The sequence below is a fragment of the Pteropus alecto genome, unplaced genomic scaffold (genome assembly GCF_000325575.1).
Source record: "Pteropus alecto unplaced genomic scaffold, ASM32557v1 scaffold5, whole genome shotgun sequence".
NCBI classification, from domain to species: domain Eukaryota; kingdom Metazoa; phylum Chordata; class Mammalia; order Chiroptera; family Pteropodidae; genus Pteropus; species Pteropus alecto.
The window spans coordinates 26,854,637-26,870,215 of record NW_006441953.1 but is presented as its reverse complement, the minus strand read 5'-3'; the positions used below and the strand labels follow the sequence as shown (position 1 = coordinate 26,870,215).

The 15,579-nt window shown below is 38.5% G+C and overlaps 1 protein-coding gene across 2 annotated transcripts in view; it reads right to left on the bottom strand.

The window, feature by feature from the left end:
• RAB28 (RAB28, member RAS oncogene family) overlaps positions 1-3,192 on the bottom strand; it is a 73,106-nt gene extending 69,914 nt beyond the window's left edge. For both annotated transcript variants that reach the window (XM_015594828.2, XM_006918988.2), the window contains exon 1: positions 2,897-3,192. In XM_015594828.2, coding sequence (XP_015450314.1) covers positions 2,897-2,971 — 75 coding nt within the window. In that variant the 5' untranslated portion in view covers positions 2,972-3,192. The remainder of the gene's footprint in view (positions 1-2,896) is intronic.
• Positions 3,193-15,579: the final 12,387 nt, after the last annotated feature.

Sequence of the window (15,579 nt, the reverse complement as noted above, 5' to 3'; positions counted from 1 at the left end):
AAATTCTAAGGTTCTTTTCTTGGAAACAGGACTTCTAGATTTTGAAAGCCATACCCTCACGCTTTTGAGGCAAACATAACGTTAGGGTTTTAAATGAAATAGAGTATAATCTGTTAAAAGTATAGGTCACTGGGAACACAAAATATTAAAAATGGATTCTTATATCCTCTCCAGACATCTTATTATAAAAATTAAACAGAGGATCAACCAAATCAGTGGGAGGCGCTTTCTCTTCAATTATATATTCTTTGTGCCACGTTTCACATCCAGTAATTTCTCACAAGTCATTGTATAAATACCCTTCTTAACCAATTATGAAGTGAACAACCATCTACCATATCAGAAACATTTTTATCTGATCTTTTATATCTTTTTGTTGTTTGGTGAACTTTTGCTAACAATTTCTAACCATATTACACTTACTGACACTAAAAAGACATCATAAAAAATATTTTGCCTTAAAAAATCTTTAAAAATATGTAATAAAATCAAAAGTATGAATTAAAGGAAAGAAATAGAAATGTGTGCTACTAGGGGGCGGGGCTAAATTTCCCCTGGAGAAACAAACTGTTAGTGTTATTTCAATTATCTACTGCTTCTCTCCGTATATATAAAAATGCCCTAAATTAGAACTAGCAGGAAAAATTAATGCTAGAAAAAAGTGGCCAGGAGTTAAGTCAGGATACAAATAAGAATGAGAGGCTGAATTTATAAAAGGATAATAAACGAAATAGAATGGGGGTGTTGGTAGCTGCCAATAATTTGAGAGCTGAATAAGGTACAGAGAAAAAAAAAGTTGGATACATAAATAATGATGAGAGATTAGGTTTCTGATGCTTGTACCTGAAAATTTCTGGCAGAAAAAGCCTTTACAGTTTTAAAATAGATGAGTCAAGATGATGAAGGCTTAGCCAAAACATCATAAAGAATATCACTGTTATCCTCTGAAGATGAATGACAGTCTTTCAACAATAAAGAAAAAAATTATGTTTTGTCCCAGACAGAATTTTAGACAGAGATGAAAAAAACATAATTATTCACACTAAATTAGTAACAAGAGGAAAACATGTATGATAGGCTAAATGAAAAACCTAGATACAAAATTATGAACAAATTTCAACTGAGTAATACACATATGATAATAAATACTAGGAGAAAACAAGTTTAAAGAATTATAATAGAATGTAGGATAATAAGCAATTTTTGTCTTTTTACAAGTGTATTAAGTTTTATAGACTGACATAATTTTAAACAGGAAATAAATTCAGTTATGAGTAAACTGTAAAAAGATGTAGGTAATGAAAAATTACAAGGCATTCAAAAGAAAATATGAATGAGAAAATTAAAAATGTAACTTAAAATTTTTATTACAGGTGTTAGAAACAATGCTGATTTATTCAAAACACTTCTTCCATTCAAAACGTTGTTTTAAGTGCACAAAAATTCACATAATACTTTATAAAGAAAAGTGATCCTGGGTTCTTCTCTTCCCGAAAATGTTTAAAAGTAATGAGAGTGTATCGTTTTTCCTCAGCAATAAAAATCAATAGCAAAATATAGGAGAAAGCAAGAAAGAAATATTAACAGGATTCTCCAAATTTTGCACCTGAATGACAGCTTTCCCAAGGGCTTTAGGAACTCAAATCTCAGAGCCAAAGACAGGGGCACCTGTGCAGGGCCAAGTGCCAGGGGAGATACAAGGAGCAAGCGTCAGCACAGAAACCAGGGTTCAAACTACGCCGGTAACACGGAAACGTGAGGCCGAAAACAGGAAGCTGGTAATAAACCTGCAGACTGGCTGGGAAAAGGGAGACGGAGAAGAAAGGAGGCAAACTAGCAATCCTCCCAGAAAGCGCCTTTGACAAAGCGACAGGTGTGTAGGTGCCCGGCAGAGGCCCTGGGGTTTATTTGGGGGGTGGGTCACAGACTCCTGAGAACCGATGACCTCTGTCCAAAGAGCCAGTACATGTCTGTGCTATTTCGGCTCCACAAACCTGGGTTCAAAGCCCTGCGGGGAGGTATGGAGGTATTGGCTGCCCGACATTCTCACGCACGCATGCACTCTCATTCACTCAGTCAGCGTCACCTCACGGCCAGGGCCCCCTGTCATGCTAGCAAGCTCGACCCCAGCATCCGGCCCATGATACAGGCTCAAAAGGTATGTGCTGAAGGAATGCTTGTGCTGACAGGTGCTGTGCTGGGAACGGAGACGAGCAGGTAAGATGGTATAAAACGGCCGCTCACGTTTATTGGATGCACACCACGCTGTGCAAACTTTATGTGGCTTTTCACATTGAATGTGTACTTGGACGTGTCACCCTTGGAGGCGACCCCTGCCTATGCCCCCCGCCCCTTTACAGATGAAACACAAACAGGTTAGCGACTCGCCCCTCCAGTGACCCTCCACGAAGTGATGGAGCCCCGCTTCTCGCCCAGGGAATCTGACTGCAGAGCCCAGCTCGTGGGCGCTCCCAGTGAAGGGGCGGGAGGGGCCTCAGAAGCGGTAAATGGGGGCCGGGGGCAGTGTGAGAGGGGCTAAAGGACAGAGATAAGCCCTGCCAGTCCTCAGGCGAGAAGCTGGAAGCCTCCCAGGCAGGCGATGCTGGCCCGAGTCTTGCAGAAGTAAGAGTTCGCGATCCAGTCGGGGAGCTGGGAACTGTTTTTTTTCTTTTTTCTTTTTCTTTTTTTTTTTTCCCTTAGCCAAGCAGAGCTGAATGGACAGGCTCTTGGCAATCTCATCGTATCTATTGTGTTCTGATCATTATTTAAACAAATGGTATTCACTGGGGTCCAAGTCAGAGGCGCAGGACACAGAGAAGGCGAGGAGGCTGGGGAGCGCCGGGGCCGCGCCAGGGTTCCTGCAGGCTTGAGATGGCGAGCCCGCCCGAGGACTGACCTTCCCGGAGGTGCCGTCCCCCAGCACGACGATTTTCAGTTGCCGGTCCTGGCTCTCCTCCTCGGAGTCCGACATGGTGTGCCGGGAACCAGGTCCGCCTCCCCCCACCCCCCGAGGTCGAGGGAGGATGAGAAGGAGGGGGGTCTCTGGGGGCGGGGAGAGGAGGAAGGGCGGCAGTGGTGGGGCAGAACCCGCCGCCTTGGTGCCTCAGCGACCGCTGGCGAAATCCGGGACGAATCACTCGCCGGGCGCCATCTTGCCACCGCCCCTCCCCCTGCGCGCGGCCCCGCCCCCTGCGCGCTACGTCGGACGCGCACGCCCACCTCCGCACCAACCCGCGCCGACGGCGAGCCTCCCTAGCGAGCCGGCCCATTCGTGAGCCTGGGACGGGGGAGACGTTCGAGCCGAGCAGGCGGGACGCGGCTCTACCCTCGCAGGAGCAGCAAGCGAAGGGGAAGAAAGGAAATATATCAAGCTAAGTAGAAAAACGGAAGCCGAGGAGCTCGTAGACGTTCAGTCAAATTCCTTTGTTTCGATATCCCCCTGAGAAGATCCCCGAGCGAATGGTTTAGCCAGAGGCGAGGGAGGGGGTGGGGGGACGCCAGGGCTGCGCGCGGTGGTTGCCATGGAAGCCAGGCGTCGGCGGAGAGGCGGTGGGGCGGGGCGGGGCCTGTCTCTGGGCGCCCGGGACGCTGGTAGCCAGAGGGAGCGCGCAAGGGCGGGGCTCGAGCTGGAGCTAAGAATCCGATGGTTCATTTATTAAGCGCGTGCCCTAGAGGGAACGGCAGTTTTAAAGTGTGACCCAGAGAAGCCTGGGCGAGGAGGGGGCGATAAAGTAGAAACTATTTACATAATAATACACTTTTTTTTTTTTTGCCTTTTTCATGTTCATGCTCTCAAAAGTATACAGAGAAGTTTCCAGCGGATGCATGATGTGTGTGGCATCGTAGCTATAACGTACACAAAAGCTCTTTGGGATTCAAAATAATTCTTGAGTGTAAAGGGGCCTTGAACCTCAAAAGGTTGAGAACTGCTATCCAGTAGTGTAGGTAAAAGACAACTGAAAATTTTAACGTAGTGAGATAAAATCCACAATAATAACGCCGGCCTACAATGTTCGTCTCGTTAATTACTTGGCATGGTTACGACGTTCGCTCCTCATGTGAACCCTATAAAATAGGTAGAATTATCCCATGGTACAGATGAGGAAGCTTAAGTGGGAATTCGAATGGGCAAACATTACAGTGTAAGGAAGTGCTCAGCCTGAAGATAGCACCAGAGTTCTAATCACAGCCCTGCACTTACTAGTTGTGTGACCTGAGCCACAGTTTCCTGACAGAGTTGAGAATTAAATGCAGTAACCAATGTAAAGTAACATAGCACAATTCCTGGCATAAAGTAAGCACTCAATGTGAACAGTTTACCAGTGGGTTAAAACTTATTGGGGGACCACTTCGTAAATCATATAAATGTCTACTATACTGTACATCTGACACTATTATCAAAATAATATCAAATGTCAACTGTAATTGAAAAATAAAAAAATAGTATAAAATATCTCAGCAATGGCTTTTATATGGTGACATGATACTATTTTGGATGTATTGGGTTAAATCAAATATATTGTTAAAATGTTAAAAAATGCTTTTGTTCATCCTCCTTTTTCCCATTGTTCTCTTGCTGCCCTCAGGCTCCACAGAGCATCTCATCACTGATGCTCCGCCCAGACCCACTGTCTCTGAACAAGGGTGCAGGATGCAGACCTAACCCTCTATTCCCCTTTCAAAACAAACCAGTTTGGTGCCCCATTCTACTAGGGGAGTACATGCATTCAGCTAGCTCCACTCAGTAAAGTACAGTGAGTGACATCAAACATACGTTTAAATTCAACTATATACCCTTGAGAACAAAAATAAATATTTTTCATATAACCTGAACAATAAACACAAGTCAAATATTTCATCTGATACTTGCTTTAAAACAGTAATCTATTCTAACGCTGAGGGGAAACTGTGTTATTTAAGTAAATACACACAAAATCACATATAGTAGAATTTATGGGCAATTTGATGGTTATTTTGACTACATTGAATATTCGTTCCCCTTACTCATTGACCTTAGAATCTGACCCTGTCCCTGAGATGCTCCTCTAACTCAAGCTTGGTCAATTGATGCTGAAGGTCTAATGGTTAATAATCTATTCATGTGTTTCCCATGCAGAGAGATCAGCATTGTAAAAGAGGACATTTGGAGGAGTAATGCTTTTTCCAGAAGAAATAACGCAGTTGTAGGCTCTATATTTATTGGGGGAGCCAGCCTCCTACTCCATACTGCAAGCCTTAAATTCTGTCTCCTTCAGATTTAAAAAATAATAATAACCAGTGTAATTATCGCCCTCATCAACTGTTGCATGTTAGAACACCACTATAAATTCCAACTAATGGTATTGGGTGTGTCTTCTGGAGTAAAACAGAACTTCCCTATTTTAAAAGATCTTCAGATTGATTCATTATATTAACGATTGATTTGACAAATATTAAGTGAATGCTTACTGTGCGTCAAGCACTTTTGTTTACAATTCTAAGTCATGAGGACACGTACAAGCGAATAAAACATACAAGGGCGCTGCTCCCATGGAACTTGCAATTTGGTGAAGTGAGGCAGACTAAATAATGGCACACCAAAGATATGAGGTTCCAATCCTTGGAATCTGTAAATGTGACCCTATTTGGAAAAAAGCATCTTTCATATGTGATTAGATTAAGGGTCTTGAGATGGCGAGATTATCCTGGATTATCAGGGCAGGCCCTAAATGCAGTCACATGCATCCTCATAAGAGAGAGACAGAGGGAGATTTGACCAAGACAGAAAAAGGGAAGGCAATGTGACCACAGAGGCAGAGGCTGGAGTGATGCAGCCACAAGTCAAGGAATCTTGGCAGTCACTAAAAGGTGGAAGACGAATTGGCTCCTTGGAGCCTCCAGAGAGCACAGCCCTGTCCACATCTGGACTTCAGTCCAATGATTTAGGACTTCTGCCCTCCAAGACTGTGAGAGAATAAATTTATCTTCTTTTAAGCCACCAAGTTTATGATTATTTGTTACAATGGCCACAGGAAACTAATAGAAGGAGAAACACAAAAACTTTATAAATCAACATGAAAATTTCAGATTCGGATAAAAAAGAAAGTAAAATATGATGGATGGGGTAAAGAGTAAAAGTATCTGAACATTTTTATTCAAACACGAAATAAATTGAGAGTCACCCCATATCCATGCATTGAAACACAATATTGTAAAATATAGTTATTCTACCAAAGGATGTACAAAGTCAATGCAATTCTAATAAAGTTTTTCATGGAATTTGAAAGAATGCATACAAGAGGCAAGGGTCCAAGAACAGCGAAGATTGTCCAGGAAAAGAAGGACAAAGAACTTGCTTTACCAGATATCAAGACTTTGCATAGAGTTGTAATAAAGATATAGTGTATTTATTGTTTCAGGAATAGACAATTGGACCATTATAACAAAATGAAGAGCCATGAAATGGGCTCCCACATACGTGGAACTCTGATATATAACCGAGTATAGATGATAGCAGATAAAAGGGGCAAAGGATGGTAGTTGGAAACTACATAGGAAAATAAATTAAATTGGAATCTTAAATTTCATCACACACACACACACACACACACACACACACACACACACATTCCAGTAGAATTAAGAATCTAAATGTGAAAAAAATTTTTAATAATTTGTGGTGACTATCTCTCTTATCTTGGGATACAGACAGATTTCTTGAACAAGACACAAAGAGTTCATCATAAAGGACAAACAGTATAAAGAAAATTGCATTGGAATTTAAAAGTACTCCATTAAAGACACCATAAGGGGGCAGGGGGAGGGAAGAGGTCAGGAGTTGCCATAACATCTATGGTTTGAGCCACCCAGACTACGGTACTTTGTTATGGCAGCCCAAGCTAATTAAAACAGATGTGAGACACAGATCAATCTATAACAATATCTAGAAGAAAAATGAGTGGTACCTGCCTAATTTTTTAAGTATTGAAAAGAGATTAGACTTTCCAGATATTTTAAAAATATGTTTTAAACTACTATGATTAAAATGCTGTGGAACGGGCATAGGAATAGACAGCAAGACTCCTTCCGCAGAAAAGTTTAGAAAGGTTCCGATATATGAAGAACTTAAGTGAATAGTAAAGGTGGTATTTCTAATCAGTGGGGAAAATATGATGTTACTCACTCGGCATTAATTTTTAAAACTGAAAGTCTGTCTCGTTCCTGCTCACATGAAATTAAAGCATAATTTTAGATGAAGCCATAGCAAACTAGAAAAAAAAAAAAAGAGAGAGTAAACGTGTATAACCTGGAGTGGAAATAGCTCATCTCATCATAGCACAAAGTTCAGTCAAAAGAAAAGTTAAATACTGATAATTTCTGTACATCAAATTTTAAACACTCATATGGCAAAAAAAAAAAAAACGTATAACTTGGATCATATAAGCTTCTACCAAAGATAGATTAGATGGTTAGGATCAATAATCTCACAGAGGAAAAGTAGAAAAGCTAGACATAATATTTTTAAATCTATTTACAGTTATCAGAGAGTTACCAGATTATAATATGAGAAATTGTAGGGCTGAGAGGAAAGAGGTCCAAAGATAGAAAGCCAGCATTCAGCGCCACTGTCTCTAGGTGTCTGTTGATTCTCGAGTGGAGCTGAGAGAGAGGCAGGATATGTGGTGGTTTTAAGACCCTGGGAAGCTACATCTTAGGAGTAAGGGTGTGTGAACCAGAATTAGATCATCTCCACAGAAGCTGTATTATCTCAATCCCTCATTGAACTAAGATCAGCTGGGGCTGCTAGTGCCCTCGAATGAATTACCAGAAGCAAAGCTATATTCTCTCTGGAAACATATCAAATAATCTCTACTATTTTTCATAACCTGTATCTGGCACACAATCGAAAACTTGGTATGTGAGGAGCAAGCCTTTGTGACTAAAAATCAAGAGAAATTATGAACAACAGAAGTATACTATAAAGATCCAGATAACAAAGACACAAAACATGGACTTTAAACAGCGAATAGGTGGAAGAGTTTCTATGCCAAAACTGAGAATTTTGTCAGGGAGGTTGGAAATATTAAAAAGAACCAAATGGAAATTAGCAATAACGATATAATAACCGAAATTAGCCCAATGAATACGTTTAATAGTGAGTTAAACACAGTTGAAGAGAAATAAGTCAAAAAATAAATCAAGATAATACCTACAGTGAAGGACATAAAGACAGTGGAATATAAACTACAGAAAATACTGTAAAAGACGTGGAATATGGCTGAAATGTATAATTGGAGTTCCAAGAGATACACATTTTTTTTTTCTTGACTCATCATAAAGACGGCACTGCAAACACTAAGAAAAGAACTCACTTTTCAATAAATAGTCCTGGGCTACTTGGATATTCACGTAGAAGAAAACGACTCTTAACTCCTACCTTACCGCGTATTCAAAAATCAATTCTAGGGAGCTTGTAAAGCTAAGTCTAAAAGTAAGAAAGCTTTTTAAAGAAAATATTTTCATGATCTTGGAGTAGGTGAAGATTTCTTAAAGACACACACACAAAAAACAACCTTTAAAGGAAAAGTTGCTTATTTGAGTTACATTAAAATTTTTAAATTCTGCTCATCAAAAGACATTTCGAAAAAAATGAAAAATGAAAACCCCACAGTCGAAGAAGATATTTTCAATACATATAACTCACAAGGGACTTGTATACAGAATTGGAAAGTACATCTATTTCAAAATGAAACAGATACAAATAACCCAATAGAACACTGGACATGAGGCTTGCATAGACATTTCATAAAATAGCCAATAACATAAAAAAGTTCTTAACCTCACTAGTAATCAGTTAAATGCAAAGGAAAACCACAATGAGCTATCATTACATCCCCACCAGAAAGGCTGACATTTCAAAGACTAACATTGCCAAATATTAGAAATAGGGAGTCATGAAAACTTTCCATACACTGCTGGTAGAAGTATAAATTTCTGTAACCACCTCAGCAATCTGTTAGGCATCATCTACTGAAGCTGGCTATTTGCCCTTTAGTCCAACAATTTTATATTTTAGTGTCTATCCAACCGAGATACATCCAAAGACAGGCACAAGGACGTTCATAGCAGCATTATTTATAATACTTCAAAACTGAGACCAATCCAAACGTTCATCAACAGTTGAATTGTGGTATAGTTGCAATGGGATATTATGTAGCAATGAAAATGAATTCATTGCTACATGTTACAATATGAAAGAATCTCATCAATATGATATGGAATGAAAGAAGCCACACACAAATGAGTACATCCTCCATGATTCCATTTATATAAAGTTAAAAAAAAAAAACCCTCTGGTTAAAAATAATGGTTACCTCTAGGGAGAAGGAGGTGAATAATGATAAAGAGCAGGGCATGGGAATGCTTTCACAGTACTGGATTTGTTCAATTTTTCCTCGTGGGTGATGATCGAATATCTCTGCCTACTTTCATATAATTCACTAAGGTATAGTCACTAATTCACTAAGGTATAGTCACTAAGGTATAGTCACTTAATTCACTAATTAAGATTAGTGCAATTTTCTGTATGTTATTCTTAAATTGAAATTATAAATATATACATGCATGGTTGATAGTAAATACATAGCAAAATTAAATTTAGAAGAATATAAATCAAGTTCTTAAAAGCCATTAGTAGCAAGGTTATAGAGAACGATCACTTTCCATGTTATATATTTTGGTATTGTATAAATTTTTTACGGTGAGAATGAATGTGTTCTGTAAACAAGAAAAAAGACATGAAAAATGTATCAATAACAACAAAAGACTAAATAGTTATTTACAGTGTTTTACATGGTGGGCAGATGAGAACTTTGTCATGTGATAAGTAGATTCCACGAATGTAGAAAACCTGTTAGTTTCATAATCATCTGAGAGCCTTTGTTTGAAAAGAAAAAAAAAAAAATCTTGCTTGTAACAGAACCCCAGGCTGGTGTGTGAGCTGCAATTTCCCAGCTGCCCACAGTTCTGCCTCATTGCTTGGGGATGTGCTTCACTGATTCCTAAAGCATAGCTCCAGACAAAACCAAAAATTCGTAAAGCAGGAGAGTTCTCAAATCACCTCTACAGCTGTGAAAACCAGACCTGTCACAACTTACCAGTGGGTCTGGCATGGTAAAATAAGATAATAATACCTGTGGAAATGTTTTGGAAAAAATGGAAGTTATGGTACAAATGCAAAATATTATTTGAATCTTGATTATGGGAGCTTTGGGGATGTGAATTTCCTTGACTATCAAGAACCAGCCTAGAAAACTCAGTGTTTTTAAGGAAACTGCACGTCCAGATTCCACCGCCTGGCAGTGACACAAATGTTCTGCGAGATATACTATCCTTGACTTTGATCCCTTTGATCTCTTGTTTTACACAACTCTCATCTAGAGCATGACCGTGTTACCTGCGAGGGCCCTTAGCTTTGTCATCTGGGTTTCCAGTTTATCTATGTTGTTAAAATTAGGTTTAAGACATTCAGAAATTGAGATGCTATTATTAAAGGGTTACATTTGGAATAGCATTTCCCAGAAGAGAGTTCTTTGGGACACTAGTTCCATAAATTGCTGTTCAAATAAAATGAGCTACCCCACTTTCGGACAATTTACTTGAGCATATCGCAGTCTGAGAAATACTGCAGTAAACAATCTCTTTGGACTTTTTTAACCCCAAATTTCCCAAATGTATTTGACCAGAGTAATATTTACGGATATCATATAGAACTATGTTGCATAACACATGATTTTAGAACCTTGCTTCAAAACTCAAACATTCCAGGAGCAAAAGAAATCTTATAAGTACTTAAGAAGGTGGTTTCCAGTGCTTAAATCCTCATTATAGAAAGGTTCACATGCAAAGGGTCTCGATTTCTCCCTACGCATATGAAGATTTCAATCTTACACTACACAAGTCTTTCGATTCAGAATGTATTTAAAGCTTTCTCAGCGCCTTTATCATTATTACTAAAATAAATTAGTATCAAAAGAACATGAAGAGCTGCTCGAGCGTAGTGGTTAAAGAAGTGTCGGTGGATTCCGACGGATGCGACTCTCATTTGTAGTCATGCTTGTGACCTTAGGCAAGTAATTGAAATTCTATGACTGTCAGTTTCCTCACATGCAAAACAGAGATTATAGTAATATATTTACTTCATAGGGTTATTATGAATCTTGTCAAAAAGATAAACAGTACTTAGTACAATACCACATCTATGTTAGAGTCTATTTTTAAAGTGTGTCATTTTCATATCAAGTCAGCACATCAGAATTTAAATATTCAAATGAATTTTGCCTAGAAAGCAGTCACCATGGAAAACTACACAATTAAGCCAGTGCTGCTAATATTTTTCAAATATTCTGGGGGGAAAGGCAAATGAAGGGAGAGAGAGGAAGCTTTCTGACTAAACGTGGATAAATTAAAGTTTGGTGTGATAGGTAAGAAATATTCTCCCAAAAAAATAATCGAATTCAATAAAGCATTTGATATAGGCCCTGTATATGCAAACTGGGGATTAATACTACATGTTATGTGAAAGTTAATTTTTTAAAACTGAGCTTTCCTGGAGAAGAAATTCTACCTCAGGACTCCAACATAGAAATCGTGCCTGAGTTTCCAGCCTGCAGGTCTACCATACAAATTTCAGACATGCCAGTCTCCCACAATCCCACAAGCCAATTTAATAAAATCAATCTCTCTGTCTCTTTCTCTCTTTCTCTTTCGCTCTACGCACGCGCACACACACACACACACACACACACACAGAGCAACCATTGGAAGTTAAAACACACACACACACTCACACACACACACACACACACACACACACACACACACACAGAGCTAGTGGTTCTGTTCTCTGGAGAATCCTGACTGATACATGCTGTGAAGGATACAAGATGAATTATGACTTCATTGGATTCGTACTTATGCTACCTCTGCAAATAAAAGAATTTACCAATTCCTGTTTTTCTGGGGTACATATTGTAAGCCAGTTACTTATAAGGAACTCACACATACATTATCTAATTTCATCCCCATAACGGCCCAACGAATTAAAAAGTAGTAAATCTTAAATTATTATAAATTACGATTTACAAATTGTATTACAGAACATAAGACCCTAAAAAAAAGGATGTACAAATATATATTTTTTTAAAGCAGAAAGAAAAGAAATGTGGAAATTTTAAAGAAATAGCAAAAATAAATTACACTAAAAATATAATGTCATTTACTCAGGAAATATTTTAAGTAATCTTTGGCTGAGTCTAATTAGCTTTTTCCAAAGAAAGTTTAATTTCGATATAGTGAAATAAAACACACCTTCCTTTGATTACTCAACCCTCCACTGTCCCATGACATATACATGAAAATTATTTAGCAGATATGTGTGGGGGAAAGTATGGAGTATAATGAGAGTCATAAGACATGGGTTTAATTTCAGCTCCACTTATTACTCGGAGGCCTTTGGTAAGTCTCTTAGCCTCAGTTCTGCTAACCATGAAATGAAAAGAGTAAGCATCTCCTAAGAGTACTACGAAGATCAAATTAAATAGTATTTTAACGAATTCTGTAAACTATATAAGGACATGCAAGTACTTATTGTTTTTGTTAGTTTGAGCTTCCTAGATAGTACGTTTTCATTTGTCTTACAGCTTATTACAGCAGAGATAGACTTAAAAAGAGGCTAAATTTTTGGTACTGGCACTTTTGCAAACTATATTCTATATGAAGTCCTCTTCAAAAACTGACACCTGGGCTTTTTTTTTTTTTTTTTTTTTAATGGAATTTTTAGAGATAAATATTACAATCATTAAAACCAAAATCTCAGTGAATGGATTAAAAAGTAGATTTGAAGAAGTTCGGTAACTGCAAGATAGGTATAATGAATTACTCAGAATGTAATAAATATATCAGGACTTTTTTTTTTAATAAGAGGGATTAAGAAGCACGGAGAATAAGATGAGAAAGTGTATGTAGCAACTACAACTAGAATTGGAGAAAGGTGAGAGAAGATGCAGAAGAAGTAATATTCTATATATCAGACTGGAGGATTTCCCAAAACTACTGAAAAGCATTAAAAAGCAATTAGACAAAACACAATATCCTAAGTAAATTAATAGAAAACGACACCTAGACTCACTGTGGTAACACTTTATAACCTGCCAAAAACCAAAACATGTATTTTTTTCATGTTATATGCTAGAGATTCAAATGAATTAATTCATTTTCTTGTAATCAGGAAAGTACAAAAATGAGATGTCATAACGATACATTTAATTGTTATTTTTAAAGCATTTGGAGTTTTTTGGTTCTCTCTCTGCGTATCAGGCCAATTTGTTTCTTGCTGGGACTCACACCACAAAGCCCTTTGCCAACTATTTATGTTCTTTTCTTACTTAGGTAAAGTAAATCCCATACTTTCTCAGTGGGGTTAAGGTCAAGACTCAGAGGGAGCCACTCCTTCCTAATTAGTTCCCCAGACTCCTCTCTTTTTTTTTCCATCTTTAAATGGCCACAACAGTCTAGGAAAATGTTTGTGGTCATAATCCTCCTGATAAATGAATCCTTGATCAAGCAGCTGGCTTCCAGAAGGGACTGCTTGCTGTGCAGCAATTACGTGGACGCTGAACTCCAATCGTGCAGGTCACAGCTGAAGTCGTGCAGGGGAAAACAGCCATCTCTGAGTTCCAGGGCTTGATATGCCAAGCTAAGAGGTGCCTGCTTCTTCCCGCCAAACCCCTCATCCCTTATATCAATTTTCTTGATAGTCCATGAGAAAATATACTTCCTGATACGTATGCGTGTGAAGATTCTCTACCGATTACCCAAAAGGGGCGGGGGGCGGGGGGGGGGAAGGGCAGAGATCCATGCTTTCAGAGAGTAATGACAATTTAAGGCCCACCTTAGAAATCTCAAAAATAATTTTCTATTTAGATAATTCCGAGCTACTGAAGAGTCATCTATTAATAGTTAGCGACTCCTATATCCTCTGTTTCAGATTTTGTAGGTACAACCATTCTAAAGGAAAATATTTATAAATACAAAGTTATATCTCAGACTAAGAAAAATAATATACGGGCAATTAGAAAAGGCTACCTCTTAAATACCATAAATAATGGCACTATAACCCATACATACACACACACAAATGAACGCAGAACTTTTTTACCTGAGCACATGCTGAAGGTATAGATTTCAGTGACTTTTCCTTAATTCTTTTAGCTTTATTTTCCTCTATGATTCTTCCAGGATAATAAAAACCTGTCTTGATGTTCTATGCGAAAGTGCAGTCCTTCGTTTGACACTATCAATAATGTTCTATCAACTGTGAAGCTGATTCGCGTTTTTGCCAGGAGACAACGTTAACGTCCCTGCTGTGAGGCCCCCACGAAGAAACATTTTTTTACATGAGACTATCGTAACTCCAACTTTACCTTAAGTTCGGGAAAAAGATTTCTGTGTACAGGGAAAATATTGTACAAGGTAGGAGATAAAGTTTATTTTCTGGGTAACAAAAATGATTTAGTACCAGTAGACTCACTCAAAGAAAATTTTAAAGAATACGATGTAGGCAGGAAAAATGATCCCATGTGTACTGACATGTAAGACAAGCAAAGTGATAAATATGTGGGCAAACAAATGAACATCGAATATATAAGATAATAATAATAACAATAATAATATCCTGTGGTGTTTAAAAGGGCAAAATTAAAATACGTGACAATAATGACATATAAGTCAGGGAAAGAAAAGCATAAATGGAATAAAGTGGCTTAAAGTCACGATGAAGCAGGGCTTTTCCCAAGCAATGTAATGTCAATGACACTACAAAATTAAATAATGTAATGTACTTTATTAAAGGTTATAGAGTAAAAAAATTATGACCATCGCAATAGACAGAAGAAAAGATTATAATTCAACAGAATTCAACATTTTTTTCACGATTTAAAAGAAATTCCTTTAGCAAACTAAAAATAGAAAGGAATTCCCCTAATCTGATCAAGGGATTTATAAAAAGCCTCCAGCAAATATATCACACATAGCATTAGAATGATGGAAGTTTCCCGTTTGAGAGTGGAGAGAGGATATTCACCAAGGTACTGGCAATCCAAGCTGGCACCATAACTTAAGGGAATTAAGTATTATAATGAAGAAACGAAACCGTCTTCATCTGAAGTTGATATAGCTGCGTAAATTGAAGATCCAAATGAACCACTGACCAATTACCTCCCAGAGGCTATCTGCATTCTTCAACATGTGCCACCTCCAGCTTCAAAACCAGTAACCAAGAATCTCCCTCCTGTGGACCCCCTGGTGTGCTTTGAATCTCTTCCATTAGGAAGAGCCCAGTCCATTTCAAGAGTTCACCCGATTAGCCCTACCCAGGATAATCTCTTCTTAAAGTCATCTGTGCCACCTACCCTAACCTAGTCACAGGAGTGACTATCCTGCCACAATCACATAAGTATGTGTATACTGAGGGAGAGGTCTTGGGGGCCATCTTAGAATTCTGCCTACCACACCAGCTAATTTCACCCAATTGTTGAGAAG